Here is a 16131-nt window from a genome sequence, read left to right on the forward strand (position 1 = left end):
CTTGAAATTCTAGAGCAAAGCAATTAGCTTAGCACAGTTTATTACAAATTGTAGTGCAGGCTGCAAAAACAACAAAGAACTGTAGAGAGGATCAGGAGAAGTGTCTCTGCCAGCTGAGAGGCCAGAGCCCAAAACAGATGTGGTGAAGGACATGAATTTCTGAGCCAAAAAATCATCAAGGTCCCCAGGAAAAACAAGTAAAAATACATCATGAATGCTGTATGTTTCTCTTTTGAAGTCATAGTTTCTGTTTCTTTCCCTGCAACCCGGCAGGCTAGACATTTGAAAAAAAAAAGCATAGCTGAGATTTCTAATGCACTGATTCCAGAAGCAGAGAATTTGAAAAAATCAGTAAATACTTTGTCCACAAGTGTTGCCAATACTGCCATCACTTCCCTCCTCACTTATAAACCATTTCTCCAGTAGATTTTGACGAGAGTAATTTAATCAAATGCATACCTCATTTGAAGATATTTGAACCAATCTAAACTGTAAGAGAAGCATCAAGTTTACAAAGAGGACTGGAGCACAGAGATCCTCAGGGTCTCTCTGGTTTTCTGTTGACAGATTGTGTGTCAGTGAACCAATCCCTGCCTTTTTCTGCCTTGCTGTCAGCCTCTGGTATAATTTCTATGCATTTTGGGAGGGTGGAGAGACGGAAACATCCTTGGCACGCCATGGGATCTATGGAAGGAAGGAGAGACATGATTATGGGTTTATTTAGAGACATGCATGAGTACCAATTTCCTGTGTGGAAAGAAAAGACCATAACACAAAAAAGCGAGCTTCGTATTTTGCACAAAGTTGGCCCAGAAGCAAAGTAGCAGCCTCTCCCAGGCCTGCAACGTAGAAAACCCTCTGCACTGGCTGGTACTGATGGGAGGAGGGCTCCAGGAGGACCCAAAGGGACCTCCCCACAAAGGCAGCCCCTGTCCAGGGAGCTGGCAGTCATTCCCTAGTGAAACAGAAATTCTGCACGTGGCTTCAGTTTCCTTGTTTTGTTCTATATATTTCTGCATTGGCAACTGCTGAGAGCCTGACAGGCTCACTAGATATTTATTTCTGGACAAAAAAACTAGGGAAATAAGGATGGTTGCTAAATGTGCTTCCAACCTCAAAGCTGGTTAATGGTTCTGATATCACGGCTGGGGCTGCAGCACAACACACAGGGATGTGAATGCAGCTGACTGCAGTTGCTCAGGATTGAATCTGACTGGCTGGGTTTTGTGTCCTGGGACCAGATCTGGGGGCATAGTCCTTTTCTCATTGGCTTTAGGAGAGAAGCCTTCCCCTGTCCCAGCTGAGTTAAAAGGGAAAGCGAAGAGGTTGTTTTTATTTCCTGGAGTAGATTGCACACACTGACCATGGCATCTGAAAAGGTGAGAGCTTGGACAGGGTGGAAGCGTCCGGGAAAGCTGCCTTGGTGCTAGAGTTCAGATAGAGATGAATTGTCTGCCCTCTTGGCCTTCATCTCAAACAGCAGAAGCTCTTCTTGTTTGGAAAGAGGCCTGGCCCTGCCTTCCATGGCTGGAAAAGCTATTTCATGCCACGCAAATAGCCAGTGCAGGCGCTCGGCCCAATCAGCAGGGAATTTGTTTCAAAAATCTAAGATGGCATAGAAGTTAGCAACATCTGATAGGGACAAAGAGGGAAGCTTTGTAGGGGATAATTTTAAACTCAGTTGTGCATTGCTGGAAACATCAGGTGCAACTAAATATTCAGAGGGCCAGCATGAAAGACAGTGATACTACCTGTACACTCAAAACCAGGAACTGTCACTTTCAGAAAGGAGCCCTCTCTCCCCCAAATGTTGCTCGTCCCTGTCTTACAGTTTCTGAAATGCCTTCTGTTCATGCATTGTTCTCCTTACAACACTCTGGTGTTCTCACCATATAACCACTTTATCTCATTCTTTTCTCAGCCGATACTTTATAGCTATTTCCGAAGTTCCTGCTCTTGGAGAGTGAGAATTGGTAAGATCCAGTGTTGATCTCTCTTTTATTGTTTTGGTGTTACTGCAGTATCCTCCCCTTCACTAACCCAATTAATCAGTCACTTATTAAGACAAGAGATCAGCAAACGTGAACCTGGAACAGTGAGGTATTTCCCCAGTGGGAGGGAAGGGAATACCACAGCTTACCTAGAGCAGGGGGAAGGGAGAGGAACGGACAGGAGGGTTTTGCTCAGCCTGCAGCTTTGTAAAGCTAACATGATGCAGATGGCTGTTTCTTCCACATTATCTAGAGGGGCCCTACACTCTGTTTTTACGTGGATACTGCCTCAGACTCTGGTCTGCCCAGGTCTTGAGAGTTAAGCAGGACTGGGAATGGTCCCTACTTGAACTGAGGCAGTCTTAAGCAAGGTTTTGCAGGTGAGCACAGAGCCCCCTGCCCTCTATAAGTCAAATCAGGAGGGGCTGTGCTGCAAAGAGTGGCAGAGCTTATTTTGAAAATGAAGTGTTTTTGCCAGGACCGATCTTTAGTGCTTTGGTCCTTCATTTGCCAGAGCACTACCTTCTCGGTGGATTCAGGCCACCTTTCTTAAGGGATAGGGTCTTTTTTGGTTTTAAAGCCATTCTTTTTTCAAGTGGAGATGGTAACATTTCCCTGAGCTCACTACCAATGAAAATGGTCTCAGTCTGCCTGTCTGAAGCTGTATACTCTGTTCTCCCTAGCACTGGCTCTGAAAGGGATTTCCTATGACCTGGTGCCAGTGAACCTCCTGAAGGACGGGGGACAGCAGGTAAGAATACAGCTACCATTGCTCTCTCCAGGGGTACTGAACTTGGGGATCACTGGAACAATTGGGATTAGTACTAGAAAGTTCACAGGCAAAGTCACTGAATTCCTCACCGCTTCTGTGTAATTAATAGTTGCTTTCAGCCAGTATTCCCTGGCATGCAAGACAAAGGGAGAAGATGGCTGCAGGAGACTAAAGGTTTTTTTCTCTCTTAAACATCTGTGACTGAATTTCATAAGGCTGAAGATCTTTTGCTCCTGCTTAGCATGATATAACTGAACATACCTGGCTTCAGAGCCGGGTATGAGTCTGTTCAGAGTCTGTGAACACACAGACTTCAGAGAAGCTGCAATGCAATTTAAACAGACTGGACCTCATTCAATTAGCACCAGAAAGTGTGTGTGTGGCAGGGGGTGTGTTCCCAAAAGATGCTAAATGATATAGCAAGGGGCTGCAAAGGGCCTGCCAAAGAAAGGGTGGGTTGCCAGAAGAGATCTTCACTGAGAACTTATTTGGGGGGCCATAGCAGGGAGTTGTGCACCTAGTAGTACCACCGGCTTGATGTGCCAATATGGGCTAAGACAGAGTTGGAGAACTAGAACAGTAATAGTGACACTGCTGCAGTACCACCCATCCTGGGCTTTGTATTGATGGTTTATCAAAAGGTAAGGCAGTCCGGCCCTGGATGCAGTGATCCCTGAGCCCCAGTGAGAGCTTGCTGTAGGCTAATAGTACAGCATAACTTACTGCAAATGTTAGCACTGAGGTAGAGGGAAAAGCCAGGTAAAAAAAAAAAATAATTTGGTAACTGGATTCTAGGGGAAGAAAACAAGGAAGAAGAATTTCTTGTTGCGGTAATCTCAGGTTTGTTTCCACAGTTTTCTGCTGAATTCAAGGCAGTGAATCCAATGCAGCAAGTCCCAGCCTTGAAAATTGATGGCATCACCCTTTCTCAGTCGGTGAGTTACCAGCCACATCCCTGTTAACCACTCACTCCAGCCTGCTTGCCCAGTCTGGAGGGGATGGCTTTGCCCCATCTTTTCCCCCAGAGCTCTCATCTGTGCATTGGAAAAGAGATGGCATTTGTGATAAACAATCCCACTTGGGGGCAGAAATAGCACATAGCCTCTGCTGGGAAACTGTTGTCACGGATAAATCAATAGCTCAATTCAGCTTTGGTTCATAACTCCACCTTTCACTGAGCAGTTTGTAGTCTGACTTAGATGGCTGTGCCATGGTTTGCCTGAAACTACAGCTAGGCTAAATGACAACAAAGTCCCAAGCAGACATCAAAGGGGATATTCTGTTGCTTGGATTGGTAACAAACTTCATTCAAAAGCTGTTGTATTCTCTTTCCCAGGTGTTCAGGATGTGAACTTTTCCTTGGCTTTCCAATAACCTCCTCTTATCTCTTTGTTCATTACAGCTAGCTATAATTCATTACCTAGAAGACACGCGTCCTAACCCCAGACTCCTGCCCCAAGATCCGAAGAAGAGAGCCCAAGTCAGAATGATCGCCGATCACATTGTCTCCGGCATTCAGCCACTCCAGGTATTGCCTTCTCACATCCATGCAAATAAGAAAACCAGGATGGGTTTCCAGGAGTCTGTATCTCTGAAAAGCTCAGTCTCTTTAAATTGTTGCCAGCCAATAGAGTGGCAGACCTCAAGACTGTGTGTAGCAGATGAAATCTCTGCTTAGCCTCTGCCTGATCTACCAATGGCTACAATACAGTATTTCCTACAAAGAAAATCCTATAGCACCCCAGGGTTCTTTCCAGAAACAGCTGAACCCATACGGTTTCACTGCTGGGTCTAGGATGTTTTAGGAAGAAGACAACTGAGCAACCCGAAGGGCAGGGGCAAAGGGATACCCTGGCAGCTGTTACAGAAGGACAGTCCTGAGAGAGATACAGCAGGGTGCGTGATTCGGTGAGGGTGAGGTCAGGGCTGATCCAGCAGGCTGAACTCAGGCTGGGGGTTCAGGCTTGGCAACTCCTTATCTCCCCTCTCCCCCACTGGATGAGGCAGTAGGCAAGATCCAGCCAGCAGAGGTCAATCTAATCTGGAGATTGCTTGCCTTGGCAGAACCTGAGCGTCCTGAAACAAATGGGGGAGAAAAAAATGGAATGGGCTCAGAACTGCATCGCATCTGGCTTTCAAGGTGCGTCCCACATACAAAATGATCAGCACTTCGACCGACCCTTTGAAACACAGCACCTCTTCAAGCAGAACAGATCTCCCTAGGCTGGCATGCTGGGGTACTGCCCTGCTGGCAGAGAAAATGCTCTTCCTGACTAGGGTGCCTTGTCCAGGACTGGTAGCTCTCCAAGGTCTCGGAGGAAAGATGCTGTCCACAGGGCGCTTCCACTGCTGCGCATGGAAGAGGAGGGGCCATCCTGTATACAGCAGCAGTTGATTCACCCTGAAGCGTGAGGGCTGATAGCACTTCTCCTTTCCACCCAGCTACTCCCAAACTAGTGCCTTTTGCTTTAAAGTTCTATCAATCTATATTTATATGCTTTTGTAATCAGACAAAAGATATCTGATGGCAAACTCCCACAGAATCTAGCAAGTAGCAGAGCATTTCTTTACCTCCCTGGGAGAAATAGAGTGCTTTTTGTTTCCTCAAAACCCTTTCCCCCATGTGCTGGAATGGCAGGCCCATCTTCGCTTCTGGACAGATGCAAACTGACTGTTCCTTTGCATTTTTCCCCTCCCCACTCACATATCTCTACATTGTCCTCTTAGTATTTCAGGTGCATTACCTGAAGCATCTGAAATCACCCTGGGTCCCAAAAAGCTGAAGAACCCTAAAGACTCCCATAACTATGCTGTTGTAAGATTTCTGTTTTTTCTAGGTTCTGTCCCAAATTGCTCCTTTTTCATACTCAGCTCAGGTTCAAAATGCCCTTGTTCATAATTCCCAGTCTAAAAGGTCTTTGGTGTCCCTTTCAAATCAGTTTCCAATGCCTCACTCCAGTGTACCACCTCTCTTGACAGCGCTGGAGCAGATTCTGCAGCACACTGCTGGGCGCTACTCTGTGGGGGATGAAGTAAGTATCTGAGAGAGTGTTGTGTACCATTGGAGAACTGAAAACCCCGGTATATTCCATAAAATAGGAAAGGAAATTAGTTGTGGAGACATAGCACAACCCCATCTTGTGCTTGGAGTTACATGCGGTGTCTTCACCAAAAGAAAAACAGCTGCATGGATCCTACTTAGGCCATTATCATAGAATCATAGAATAGTTTGGGTTGGAAGGGACTTCTAAAGGTCATCTAGTCCAACCCCCCTGCCGTGGGCAGGGACATCTTCAACTAGATCAGGTTGCTCAGAGCCCCGTCCAACCTGACCTGGAATGTTTCCAGGGATGGGGCATCCACCACCTCTCTGGGCAACATGTATTACTGAATTGCAAATAGTTATGGAGATGTTTACTTCTCCCTGCCCATAACCTGCTGCTGACCAGATTCTGCAGCTGTATCTAGGATCTGGATGCTACCAGAGGATGTGGAAACAGATTATATATATTTCATCTTTAAGAGATTTGGAGTTCAAAGTGACCTATCACAGGGGCAAAGCTTGGCTGAAGAAACACAGGTTCAGTTCTTAGCTCTGCTCTGTGGAACCTTTAACCAAGTTGTATTGTATTTTTCATCTCTGTTTGTCCAATTTTAACATGGACAGATTTCAGAGAGCTCACATACGAGCTGTTCTGACCCTTACCAAGCTAGAGGCCACTCAGGCAGTAGTCCTGTTTGGCAGGCAATTGCATCTTTCCTATAAAAGCCTGAGAAAAAAGGAAGGCTCCTGCAATATCCTGTGATGCAGAGGATTGTCTAGGAGGAGCCTTATGGAACTGGAGCCCTTGGTGGGCAAAGGCTAGTTACAAGATCTTACGCTGGAGAGTAATGTGTGCTCTGAAAGGCACCCAGGGCTTTGTGACCTGGGGAGTGGGGTGGTGGCAGCTGCCTCTGTGCGGATAGGCAGCTAGCCGTATTGTCCTTGAGTCTTCTTTTCAGATTGCAAGTCCCTGAGCCTGTGTGCAAAGGCCCTATCACATATCAGGTCTTGACATTGGCCGGAGCTGCTTGATACGCCTGCAATGCAAACAAGCAAAATTTACTTATCTCTTTCCCAGCCACGCAAACTCCCCCTCCCTCCATCACCGCCCTCTGCAGCTTGCCAGCAGACTTGTTTGCTCTGAGGCAGCTGCCATAGAAGCACTGTGTCCTTGAGGTTGTCATGATCAGCTGGTAAATATGAAGCTCCCTGAAGGCTGCTGGCTTCTTCTACTAGTGACTGCTATGAAGTTCCTTTCCTTGTACCATTGTCATATTATCAATGCTGGATTAAAGAATGTGATTGTTGTGACAACTCCTCTGTACTGGCTGATAAAATAATTTCTGTCTTGCTCTCAAAACCTGCCACCATAGTGAAGCGTGATGGGACAGGCTCTGAGTTACTCTGACCCCTTTTCTCTGCTACATTTGCAGGTTTCCATGGCTGATCTGTGCTTGGTGCCGCAAGTTTCCAATGCTGAAAGGTAATTAAGGCTAAGCTTGAGGCACTCTTCAAGGGAACCTACTCCTTGTGCTGGGCTGTCAGAGCTTACCTTCTGCAGCTCCTTGTGCCTGTTAGGAAAGCATCCCTCCTACCTGCCTTATCCAGTTATGGATTCTTCTCTGCATGAGCTTTCCTATGTCATAAATATTGTCTCTTTTGGAAGCTCTTGGAAATAAGGAGCTGTGCTCTCTTCTCAGAGGCCCCTTGAGGAAACTTGATCTATATCCTTAGAAAAGCTAAGGTTGCCCGCGCTCCACGTGCTCTCTCCCTGTTTGCCCTATATTTACACTGCACACAGGGGGAAAAGATTAATTTGACTATATTTGTTGAAAGCCTTAAACCTATGCAAGTAGTGGCTGCATGATGCTAGGAAAAGCATAGGGCCTTCTTACCCCATGTTGCACACTATGTAAAAGCCTAGTGAAGATGGAGGAACTAACTAACCTTTCCTCTAGTATTTTTTAAACCTACAAGGATGAACCTTTTCTCTTAATGCAAATGTACCCCATCTTGTGAGATTCTCCCATACTGGGCAGGCACAGCACACTGCTCTGCCCTTCTGCTCACTGCTGCACTGGCTGTCCGCCTCATAGTACCTCACAAATTCTTTTCCTTTTGCAGATTCAGAGTGGACATGGGTCCATATCCCACAATAACTAGAATAAACAAAGCTCTCCTGGAGTTAGAGGCATTCAAAGTAAGCCACCCATCCCAGCAGCCAGATACTCCAGCAGAGCTGCGAGCTTGAAGCCCTTCTACTCATTAAATCAAGTAAGCTGTAGTGTCAAAGAGAACAACAGCTACAGCTTGAGTAGAACTTCAGTGCCAGCAGGAAGCCCTAGTACTATTGTCTCACTTTCATCCGGGTGGGAAGAAGGACAGAGGACCTGGAAGTAGCCTGGATGACTTACAGGAGCTATGCCTGTGCTGGAAAGCTTGCAGCTACTTCTATGTTTTTTCTATCTATCTGATGTATCTCCATGAAGCAGATTAAAGCAGAAGCATCCATAACTATCAGAAGTGCCCTTTGTATGGCTTTGGGTTGGGGAATGTGGCGACAAACAACTGTGAGGCATTGAGCCAATTCTGGACTCCTCACAGGGGCTTCTTTCTACCATCTACAGAAAGCATCAGGGAACCAGTGTACACAGTGTGCTACTAACCTAGCAGGCCTGCTTGACCTTGCAGCTGCCTCAGAGCTACAGCATAATCATCAGTGCCATGGATACAAACAGTAAGAGCTAGTATCTGACAGAAGAGAGCATAATCCCAACCCTTGTTGGGTCCCGTGGGTCTTGCAAGAGCCAACAGTCAACAACTCTGCCACCCCTTGCAATGACAAGAGAATTACTACCTGGGACAGCTGATTTGCACGTCTTCCTTATGTCTAGCAGCAGTCTTGTAGAATTTATAATAAAGGTCTGTCTAGAGCAAAGCTAGGTGGTTGTGCCATAGTCAGCAAGACACAACCAGCTCACTCCCATACGCTGAAAATGATGGTGTTCTCTTCCTTTTCCCATGCTCAGATGCTGCTCTAGGTGTTCTCCTAGTCCTCAGCTGCAGACTATTGCCCAAGGGAATCCCACCCCAGATTCTCTCCAAACCAGAATCATGCCTGTACTTTCACCGTGAGGACCTTCCAAGCGGCAGGAGTAAATCCCATTCCACTCATCCCAAATGAAACCCAACACCTGAGTCACCTTCAGAGCTGAAAGCACCCTGGGAACTCCCACCCAGAAACCTGTAGGGCAAGAAGGGAAACCCAGAAGCCTGTGACTGCGTTCCCTTGCAGGCTCAGCTCAGCTCCCACTGAATGTTTTGGCACCCAGGTACCAAGTCAGGGATATGGGAGGGCATTTCTGCCAGTCTGATGCTGTCTATCAGCTACCCTAAGAAGGCAGAAGGAAAGACTTTACAAAGCCTTCAGAAAGACTTTACAAACCCATGATCTCTTGTGCCAAGGTAGCATTCACCTACATATAGATACTTGGACAGCCACATCGCTTAGACTCATTTATTGCCATCCATGTCTGTATTCAGGCTGGTGAAGAGCCCTTGCTGTTCCAGGCTCATTCTGAGTATTGTGCATTATCCTAGGTCAAGCTGGATCTTGACTGTGCTGTTGTAAAAGGTCCCGGCACAGTTGGAGCCCCCAAAGACCAACACCGTGTGCAGGTAATGCTCCTCTTTGTTCTCCTTGTCCACATCCATCAGGTGGGCAGGAGTCAGGTCAAGCAATGTGTGGCCAGCTCGGGGCACAGAGCAGAGGTCATGGTGGATCACCGTGCTCCATGAAAGAGTATCTGAAGTAGAAAGGGGCTATCAATACTGACAAGCCCATTCCTAGTGCAAGGGATGAAACAAATGGACCAGACTAGGTGTTCAGAAACACCACTGCAGCCCAATATTCACCTTCAGCTATGGAAACAGGGAGGGAAAGTCACTCACCTAGGTGGAAGACAAAGGCATCCTGCAGGGCTCCCTTGGCATTGCAGCCTCCACTGATCAGAACCTTCTGGTCCGACACAGCCAGAGCTGCATGAAAACTGCGACCAAAGCAAAGCCAAAAGATGACTACAGCAAAACCTGCTGAGGTTGCCTCAGTCAGCAATGGGCAGGGGTGGGCAGACTTCATCAGGAGGCTGGGGCTTAAGCTGCAGAATGGAAGTTAACTTCTGCTTCTCTTCTGCTCTGACTTGCTGAATAACCCTGAAAGAGCTGTTTGTTTGCCTCTGCAGGTCAGGCCATAATCAGGCCTGAAAAGCACCTCATTATCTCAGAAGGAGCTATCAAAACTCCTATGTTTTGCTCTATGGAGTGAGATAGCAGGGTAGCTGGGCTTTGGTCCGATTCAGGTCGTTGTTCTAGTGGGCACTAGTGTCCCTTTAGGAACAGCATAGTCCTGGTACAAGAGTTCCTTCCTCTCTGTGTATCTGTTGTACTCCCGGTACTGTGGAGACCAAAGAGTAGGCAATACAGTTCACTAGCACACGGCAGAAAACTTCCCCTAGCCTGAAAGGCAGATTTCCAGGGAGACTAAGGGGTCTGTACCCCCACACCCTACAGGCACCAACTAGGACAGCACAGGAATTTCTGGTCCCACAGAGGGACCATCCACTGTATTTTGACTAGTGGGACAGAGAGATGCAACTGGGTCTGATCACAAGCACCATTTAAACCTGGCTTCAAAGAGAAAGGACAGAGGAAGAAGATAGCTTCTGGGTCTGCAATAGGATCTTACCAACGTGCGGAAGGCTGTCCTGCGAGGAGGGGGACTGGTGTGTACTCCATGAAACCTGACAACCAGGGGAAAGGCAGGTGAAATGTCCAAAAAGCTCAGCCTCATAACTAGACAAAAACTTCCATATGCTGCCACATCAGCAACCTACCTTCTCTATTACCCAGCTTCTTCCAAAAAAGCAGTCTCTTGTTTTTCCCCATTCCCTCCTCTCTTATACCAGAAAGGGGTTTTTTTGCCCCAGAGTTTTCCATCTCCATTGCCTAGTCAGGAGTTTTTATAACGTCATTGCTACCTTCCCACTGAGTATGCCTCATTCCCCAGTCCCTGCCTTAGAATGGACCTTGCCAAGGCAGCCATCTGGCACAGACTTTCTTACCCAGATCCAGGATGTGCATGTCACTGAGGTAGAGAGAAGTCCTCCGACCCCCAAAAATCAGCAGCTTGTTCTTCAGTAAAGTAGCTGAGTGCCTGGGCAGAGAAGAAACAAGTGAACAAAGCATGTTCAGCAAGTTCCCAAACCTGACGTTTCAGCCTTGGCTCCTGCTATTGGGCTGCCACAGCTTCAGCCTGCACCTGCCTCTACCCCCAGCCACTGCAGCCCAAGGACAGAATCCCATCAGGATTCATGACAGGAGGTAACGGGAGTCACATTGCTCAAAACATAGCCCTATCTTAAGGAGCAAACAGTGGAGAACAATCACCTAATATTTAGGAAATTACACTGGGGTGGGAGGGAAGGTGAGCAGAGGTTTCCTGCTCTATTTTGGACGGCTGCAATAAGAGCACTCTCACCCAAGCCTAGGCAGAGGCTTCTCCCCTTCTGAGATGGGCTGATACCAAATTTCATGCTCTGGATTGAAGACATAGAGCACATTGCTGCAGGGTCCAACTGCCAGTGATGCCTTTTTGGGGAATGTCCCTCCAAAAACAAAGAGCTCCTTGCGGTAGATAGTTGCGCTGTGGTAGGTGAGCACTGGCATCCTCCCTTTAGCCTGGAAAAAGTTCAACATACGTTTCTTATGAGAAACGCTTTATTTGCTGCATGACCTGTAGGAAAGGGGCCCACATCATGCAGTGAGTTTGACAAGTCTCAATTTTCACTTTATTGGCTCCCCAGCTAGATCTTTGCCACACAGGCAGACAGTACATCCTTTTGTGTACTCTGCACTACCAGAATGCTCTGATGAGAGAAAGAAGTCAACCTCCTACCCCAGCTTCCTCAGAAGACGACAGAGAACAGAAAGATCTCATCCAGGCTTATTCTGTAAAAGCCATCTTGTGCCTTAGCCAGGAAAGAGACAGACAGTCCCTCGCTGACAGGGCCCCCTGCAAGGACATGACAGGCAACTAAAGAGCTCAGAGATCTGCTGTGCTCAGAGCAGTCCCTGATTTGAGAGGACCAGCTCTTCACCTCAGCATCCAGTGCAGCTCTCAATAGCACCATATGAGAGGCTGCTTGTACAGTACCTCCCACCCACAACCTTGGTCAGACATAGCACTCTGCAGCAACCATTTTTTCACCTTGCTTCATTCATTGTAGGCACAGCCCCTGGTTTCTGCCAAACTTGTGGCCTTTCAACATAGCCGCCTTATATCTGTCAATGCCAACTAAGCAGCTCAGACAACCTGCAGCGACAGTGGACCAAGACTACTGGAATAAGGATACGGGCACATTGATTGCCACATTCAGGCAGGACCTGCCACCCCTCCTGTGCTTTTGTCTTGGAAGAGCTGCAGTACTTACAGCCACGAGGAGCCATTTCCAGGTGACTGTGTCCAGAATGTAGATGCCACTGTAGTCTTTGTCCTCCCTTATGCCCCCAAAGATGTAGATACGCTTGGTGTCTGGGTCGTAGGTAGCTGTGTGACCATGCAAGCACAATGGCATGGCGTTTTGTAGCTGGAAACCCACTGGAAGCCAGAAATCACTGTCTGTGGGAGCAACACCAGACAGATGGTGTGGGAGTTCAAAGATGCTCTCGATTTCTCCAGATTTAAAGAATATGTCATAAAGTCTTTACTCAAGACCTTGCTCCCTTCATCTCCTCCTCTCCTTTGATTCAGGGCTAGAGGGGACTCATACAGAAATGTTTCTGTGTAAGGAATAAAGGGGAGCACTAACCAGGTGGGGAATAGTAAGGTGGAAGAGAGGATTGGTGAGATGCAGAAAGCTGCAAGGCACTGGAATTGTATCTCGCACTTCTCCACCAGTCATCACACACAGACTGCAAACCGCGCTGTTGCTTTTACCCCTTAAAATTCACCCAACTCTTTCCAGAACTTATACCTTATCTCCTGGAGGGCTCTCACATACAACCCCACAGCCTCTCATGGCACCCTACACTGTCAGCTCAGCCTGGTGACCATGCTAGGAGATGTGACACCTTTGCTGTCCCCTCCCTATGCACAGACCCCTGAGTACCCCCTCCCATCTGCATGAGTTGTCCTCGAGTCCCACTGCCCCCATTGCCTTTGATAGCCCTAAAGTCCCCACCAATTTCCAGCTTCCAGACTGCATCCTTGCAGGACTGCTGATTGACACCTTCTCCACCGATCAGAACAGCTGTCCCCAGGTCACCGAGGCACATGGCATGGCACCACCGTGGGCTGGGACTGCCTGGGGAGGGGAGAGCACAGGGCTGTGAGCAGAGTCAGACGAGACACCCCCAGAGCCCTTCCCTGCTGGGGAGAACAAGGCAGCTGAAGGCTCAGAGGGGAGAAATGGCAAGGCAAGGGCCCCAGGTCCCTTCCCTCTGGGGTGGCAAAAGACATAGCTCCCTGAGGAAGATTTTGTGTTGGCTTTGGGGAATAATTGCTGTACTAGGAGAGACATTGCTAGCAGGGGGAGCCAGCAAAGAATCTGGCTGGATGTAGGATGCATACAGGCTGCCACTTCAGACAGGCTTGGATGCCCCCCATTGATTACCCATCCCCAAAAGATATCCCAGCTGTGCTATCCCCCTGTTACTCCTTGTGAGGGAGGGCTATCCAGGGACAGCTTGTTAGTGCGTAAGATACAGCAACCAGAAGCCTGGAGCTGCTTCCAGAGATATTCCTCATACTGCTCTGTTCCTCCTCCTTTCCTCTCCCAGGTCCCTGCAGTTGGCTAAGCAAGCTAAAGAATCCTTTTTAATCAAAGTCTATTCCACATCTTACCCTTTGCCTCAAAGGCCTATGAACCCAGAGGTGTGCCTGAGATTCAGAGGGGCTACAGAAGCGTATTGGAGACCCTAACAGTACTGGAAGCACCTATACTGAGGGCAATTGCATGGAGAGGAACAGTATATACACACAACCTACTTGTTATTCTTGATCACTGGGGAGATAAACGATGAAGCATGAAAGGCCTGTGACATTAAAAGGAATGGCATCACAAAGTGGCTGAAAAGACAAACCAGGGTCTAGGAACCAGATCCTCACCTTGCAACTCCTCCACCGCCAGATCTGCAGAGGAAACACAGAGATGGCCCCATAAAGAAAGCAACCAGCAGACATACCGTGGAAAATGCTCAGTTCCACGGCTTAAGAGCCCTTTGGCCTTCCTTCCTCCAACCCCCAGCACAAAGCTACCTCACTGCAACAAACAAGGTGCAAGACCAAGAATCCTGAAGAAAGTCTCATCAGAAGAAATGCAGAAGTCAGGTAAGAGCAGGGCACACTTCCTTTGACTGCCATCATGCTGTCACCATTGCATTTTACCCCTCCGATGGAAGCTTCTCACACTGCCTACAGCAGAAGTGGCTTTATGATGGAGCTATATTTGCCTTTGTGAGAAGCAAGCCAGGTCCCAAGAAGTCACTTTACATGGGGACCACTGAGTTATTGTCAAACATTTACACACAAACTTGGTCACACCCTGTAGCCGACTTGGAATTCACACTCCGGAAGCTAAAGGTTTTGTTGCCAAACCCCTCGGCAGCTACCTTCTCACTACTAAGAAGTCAGCACAGTTATACTAATTATACATATATTCCTTTTCATATTCTCTATGTTTAATAATAGCCAATGTCTTCTATGGACCGAGTATTATGCTGTTAGTAAGGGAACAGACTAATGGAGAGGTTACAGAACGTCACAGTAGGTAACTTTCTTGTGCCTCAATTTACTCTTTTGTAAAACAAGGCTAACGATACTTGCCTCCATTTACAAAGTACTTTTACTCGTATGAAAAGATATGCATATTACGTTATGGTACAGAGTGTTGGCACTTAAAGAGTATCCCATGTTCTGTTTCTGGCCTTTTCCCAACAGGCAAAAATTCATTAAGCAGTTTATCCAGGACTAAGGAGCATTCTCGGTATTTCACAAGCCAAGACAGACAAGCCCATCTTGCCTTGGAGGTATACAGAGAAATGGACTGGGAAGTTGTTGCCCAGCAGCATTGACAGATCGTTCAGACAAGACCTGTAAAATAAACCTGGAAGCTGCCAGAGTTACCTTCTTCATCGAGATCTCTCTCAGATGCTGTGGGTTCAAATAAAACTTTCCTGGGCTTCTTGGCATGGACAGGACTCTTCCTCCAGGCCTCACTGGCTTCCACCTTGCCAAATGGTGGCTTCAGGGCACAGGGTATCGCCAGGGTCCTCAGTGGTGGGCGGACGTCCTTCCTCCCAGGCCTGGATGCTCTAGCAGTCACCTCTGAATTCTGACTCTTAACCTGTGACAAGAGTCCCAGTCAAATCAGCCCTGAAGAAAAAGACCTGAGGCCACTGTGAGTTGTCTATTACTGGGCCAGAGATTAGTTTCACGTGGTGACTGCTTTCAGGCTCGTCTTCCCGTTGAGTCTTAAGGGCCAGCATGCCAACAGTATCAGCCACCAAATATATGCTGAGCAATGCAGCTACCTGCTGCTATATGCCCAGTGGTCCGCTTTCGGACTGCTGGCTGCGATGGGCACAGCTAGCACAAGGCAACTGGAAAGGCAGAAAGGCCATCTGTGCTAGGAGTAACCAGGCTGATCGAGCACCCCACCAAGGACTGTTAAATTCAACCCTTCCAAAGGCATTTCAATGGAGAGTACCACTTTCTTTAGCACACGTGAATCTTTGGCTCCAAAACTTGCTTAGCCAGGTCTCCACTAAGACAGCAGCGGTAAATGTTTCTGCTAGACATCAACTGAACAGCTACGAGTGAGGGAGAAGATATTAAGGAGAGGGTGAAATAACAAGAGGAAGGCTCCAGGATACACATACCACAGTAGGATCCTCTAGATCCTGGCCAAGGGGCATATCATCTGCTGGGAGCACTGGTGACTGGGTGGTCTCCGGGACGAGGAAGGGGCGGGCGGGCGTACTGCTGGAGACACCTCGGAGCAGCTGCGGCAGAAACAGTGACAGTGAGAATAAAAGGACACACCAAGTATGCTGGCCTCCATCCACAAAGGGTGACCAAAAAGATTTCTTGCAAGGGACAGATTCCCTGGAAGTGCTTTCACCTCCAGCACCACCAGACAGGTAACAGAATAAACAAAGAAAAGCAAAGCCAGGCACTGGGAGATGCTAAATCCAAGGGCTTCAGCACAAGGTAAAACAACTGTGTAAGTACCACAGACCCAGGAGAGAGTGGAACTGGAAGCGAACCG

General features: G+C 47.8%; 2 protein-coding genes across 2 annotated transcripts in view; one reads left to right on the forward strand and one right to left on the reverse strand.

Annotated features, from left to right (window-relative positions):
* The first annotated feature begins 1903 nt into the window (after positions 1 to 1903).
* Positions 1904 to 8251, forward strand: GSTZ1 (glutathione S-transferase zeta 1). Its single transcript, XM_009319410.1, has 7 exons — positions 1904 to 1973; positions 3618 to 3698; positions 4166 to 4291; positions 4828 to 4903; positions 5743 to 5795; positions 7240 to 7289; positions 7931 to 8251. The coding sequence occupies exons 2-7, from the start codon at positions 3648 to 3650 to the stop codon at positions 8055 to 8057; spliced, it is 483 nt and encodes a 160-aa protein (XP_009317685.1). The 5' UTR covers positions 1904 to 1973; positions 3618 to 3647; the 3' UTR covers positions 8058 to 8251.
* Positions 8252 to 9397: 1146 nt separating this feature from the next.
* LOC103913060 overlaps positions 9398 to 16131 on the reverse strand; it is a 14189-nt gene continuing 7455 nt past the window's right edge. The window contains exons 4-13 of the mRNA XM_009319504.1: positions 15743 to 15865; positions 14988 to 15207; positions 13971 to 13994; positions 12973 to 13167; positions 12295 to 12482; positions 11343 to 11542; positions 10927 to 11018; positions 10551 to 10605; positions 9758 to 9855; positions 9398 to 9612 (exon numbers count right to left, since the gene is read on the reverse strand). Coding sequence (XP_009317779.1) covers positions 9398 to 9612; positions 9758 to 9855; positions 10551 to 10605; positions 10927 to 11018; positions 11343 to 11542; positions 12295 to 12482; positions 12973 to 13167; positions 13971 to 13994; positions 14988 to 15207; positions 15743 to 15865 — 1410 coding nt within the window. The remainder of the gene's footprint in view (positions 9613 to 9757; positions 9856 to 10550; positions 10606 to 10926; positions 11019 to 11342; positions 11543 to 12294; positions 12483 to 12972; positions 13168 to 13970; positions 13995 to 14987; positions 15208 to 15742; positions 15866 to 16131) is intronic.

This window comes from Pygoscelis adeliae, unplaced genomic scaffold (assembly GCF_000699105.1).
Source record: "Pygoscelis adeliae isolate BGI_AS28 unplaced genomic scaffold, ASM69910v1 Scaffold71, whole genome shotgun sequence".
Classification (NCBI taxonomy): domain Eukaryota; kingdom Metazoa; phylum Chordata; class Aves; order Sphenisciformes; family Spheniscidae; genus Pygoscelis; species Pygoscelis adeliae.

Bases quoted from the DNA above. Each gene is read 5' to 3' on its own strand.
- GSTZ1 (XM_009319410.1), top strand. From the start codon at position 3,648: ATGCAGCAAGTCCCAGCCTTGAAAATTGATGGCATCACCCTTTCTCAG. The intron at 3,699-4,165 runs GTGAGTTACCAG...TGTTCATTACAG, and splicing joins GCATCACCCTTTCTCAGTCG to CTAGCTATAATTCATTACCT. The intron at 5,796-7,239 runs GTAAGTATCTGA...CTACATTTGCAG, and splicing joins GCTACTCTGTGGGGGATGAA to GTTTCCATGGCTGATCTGTG.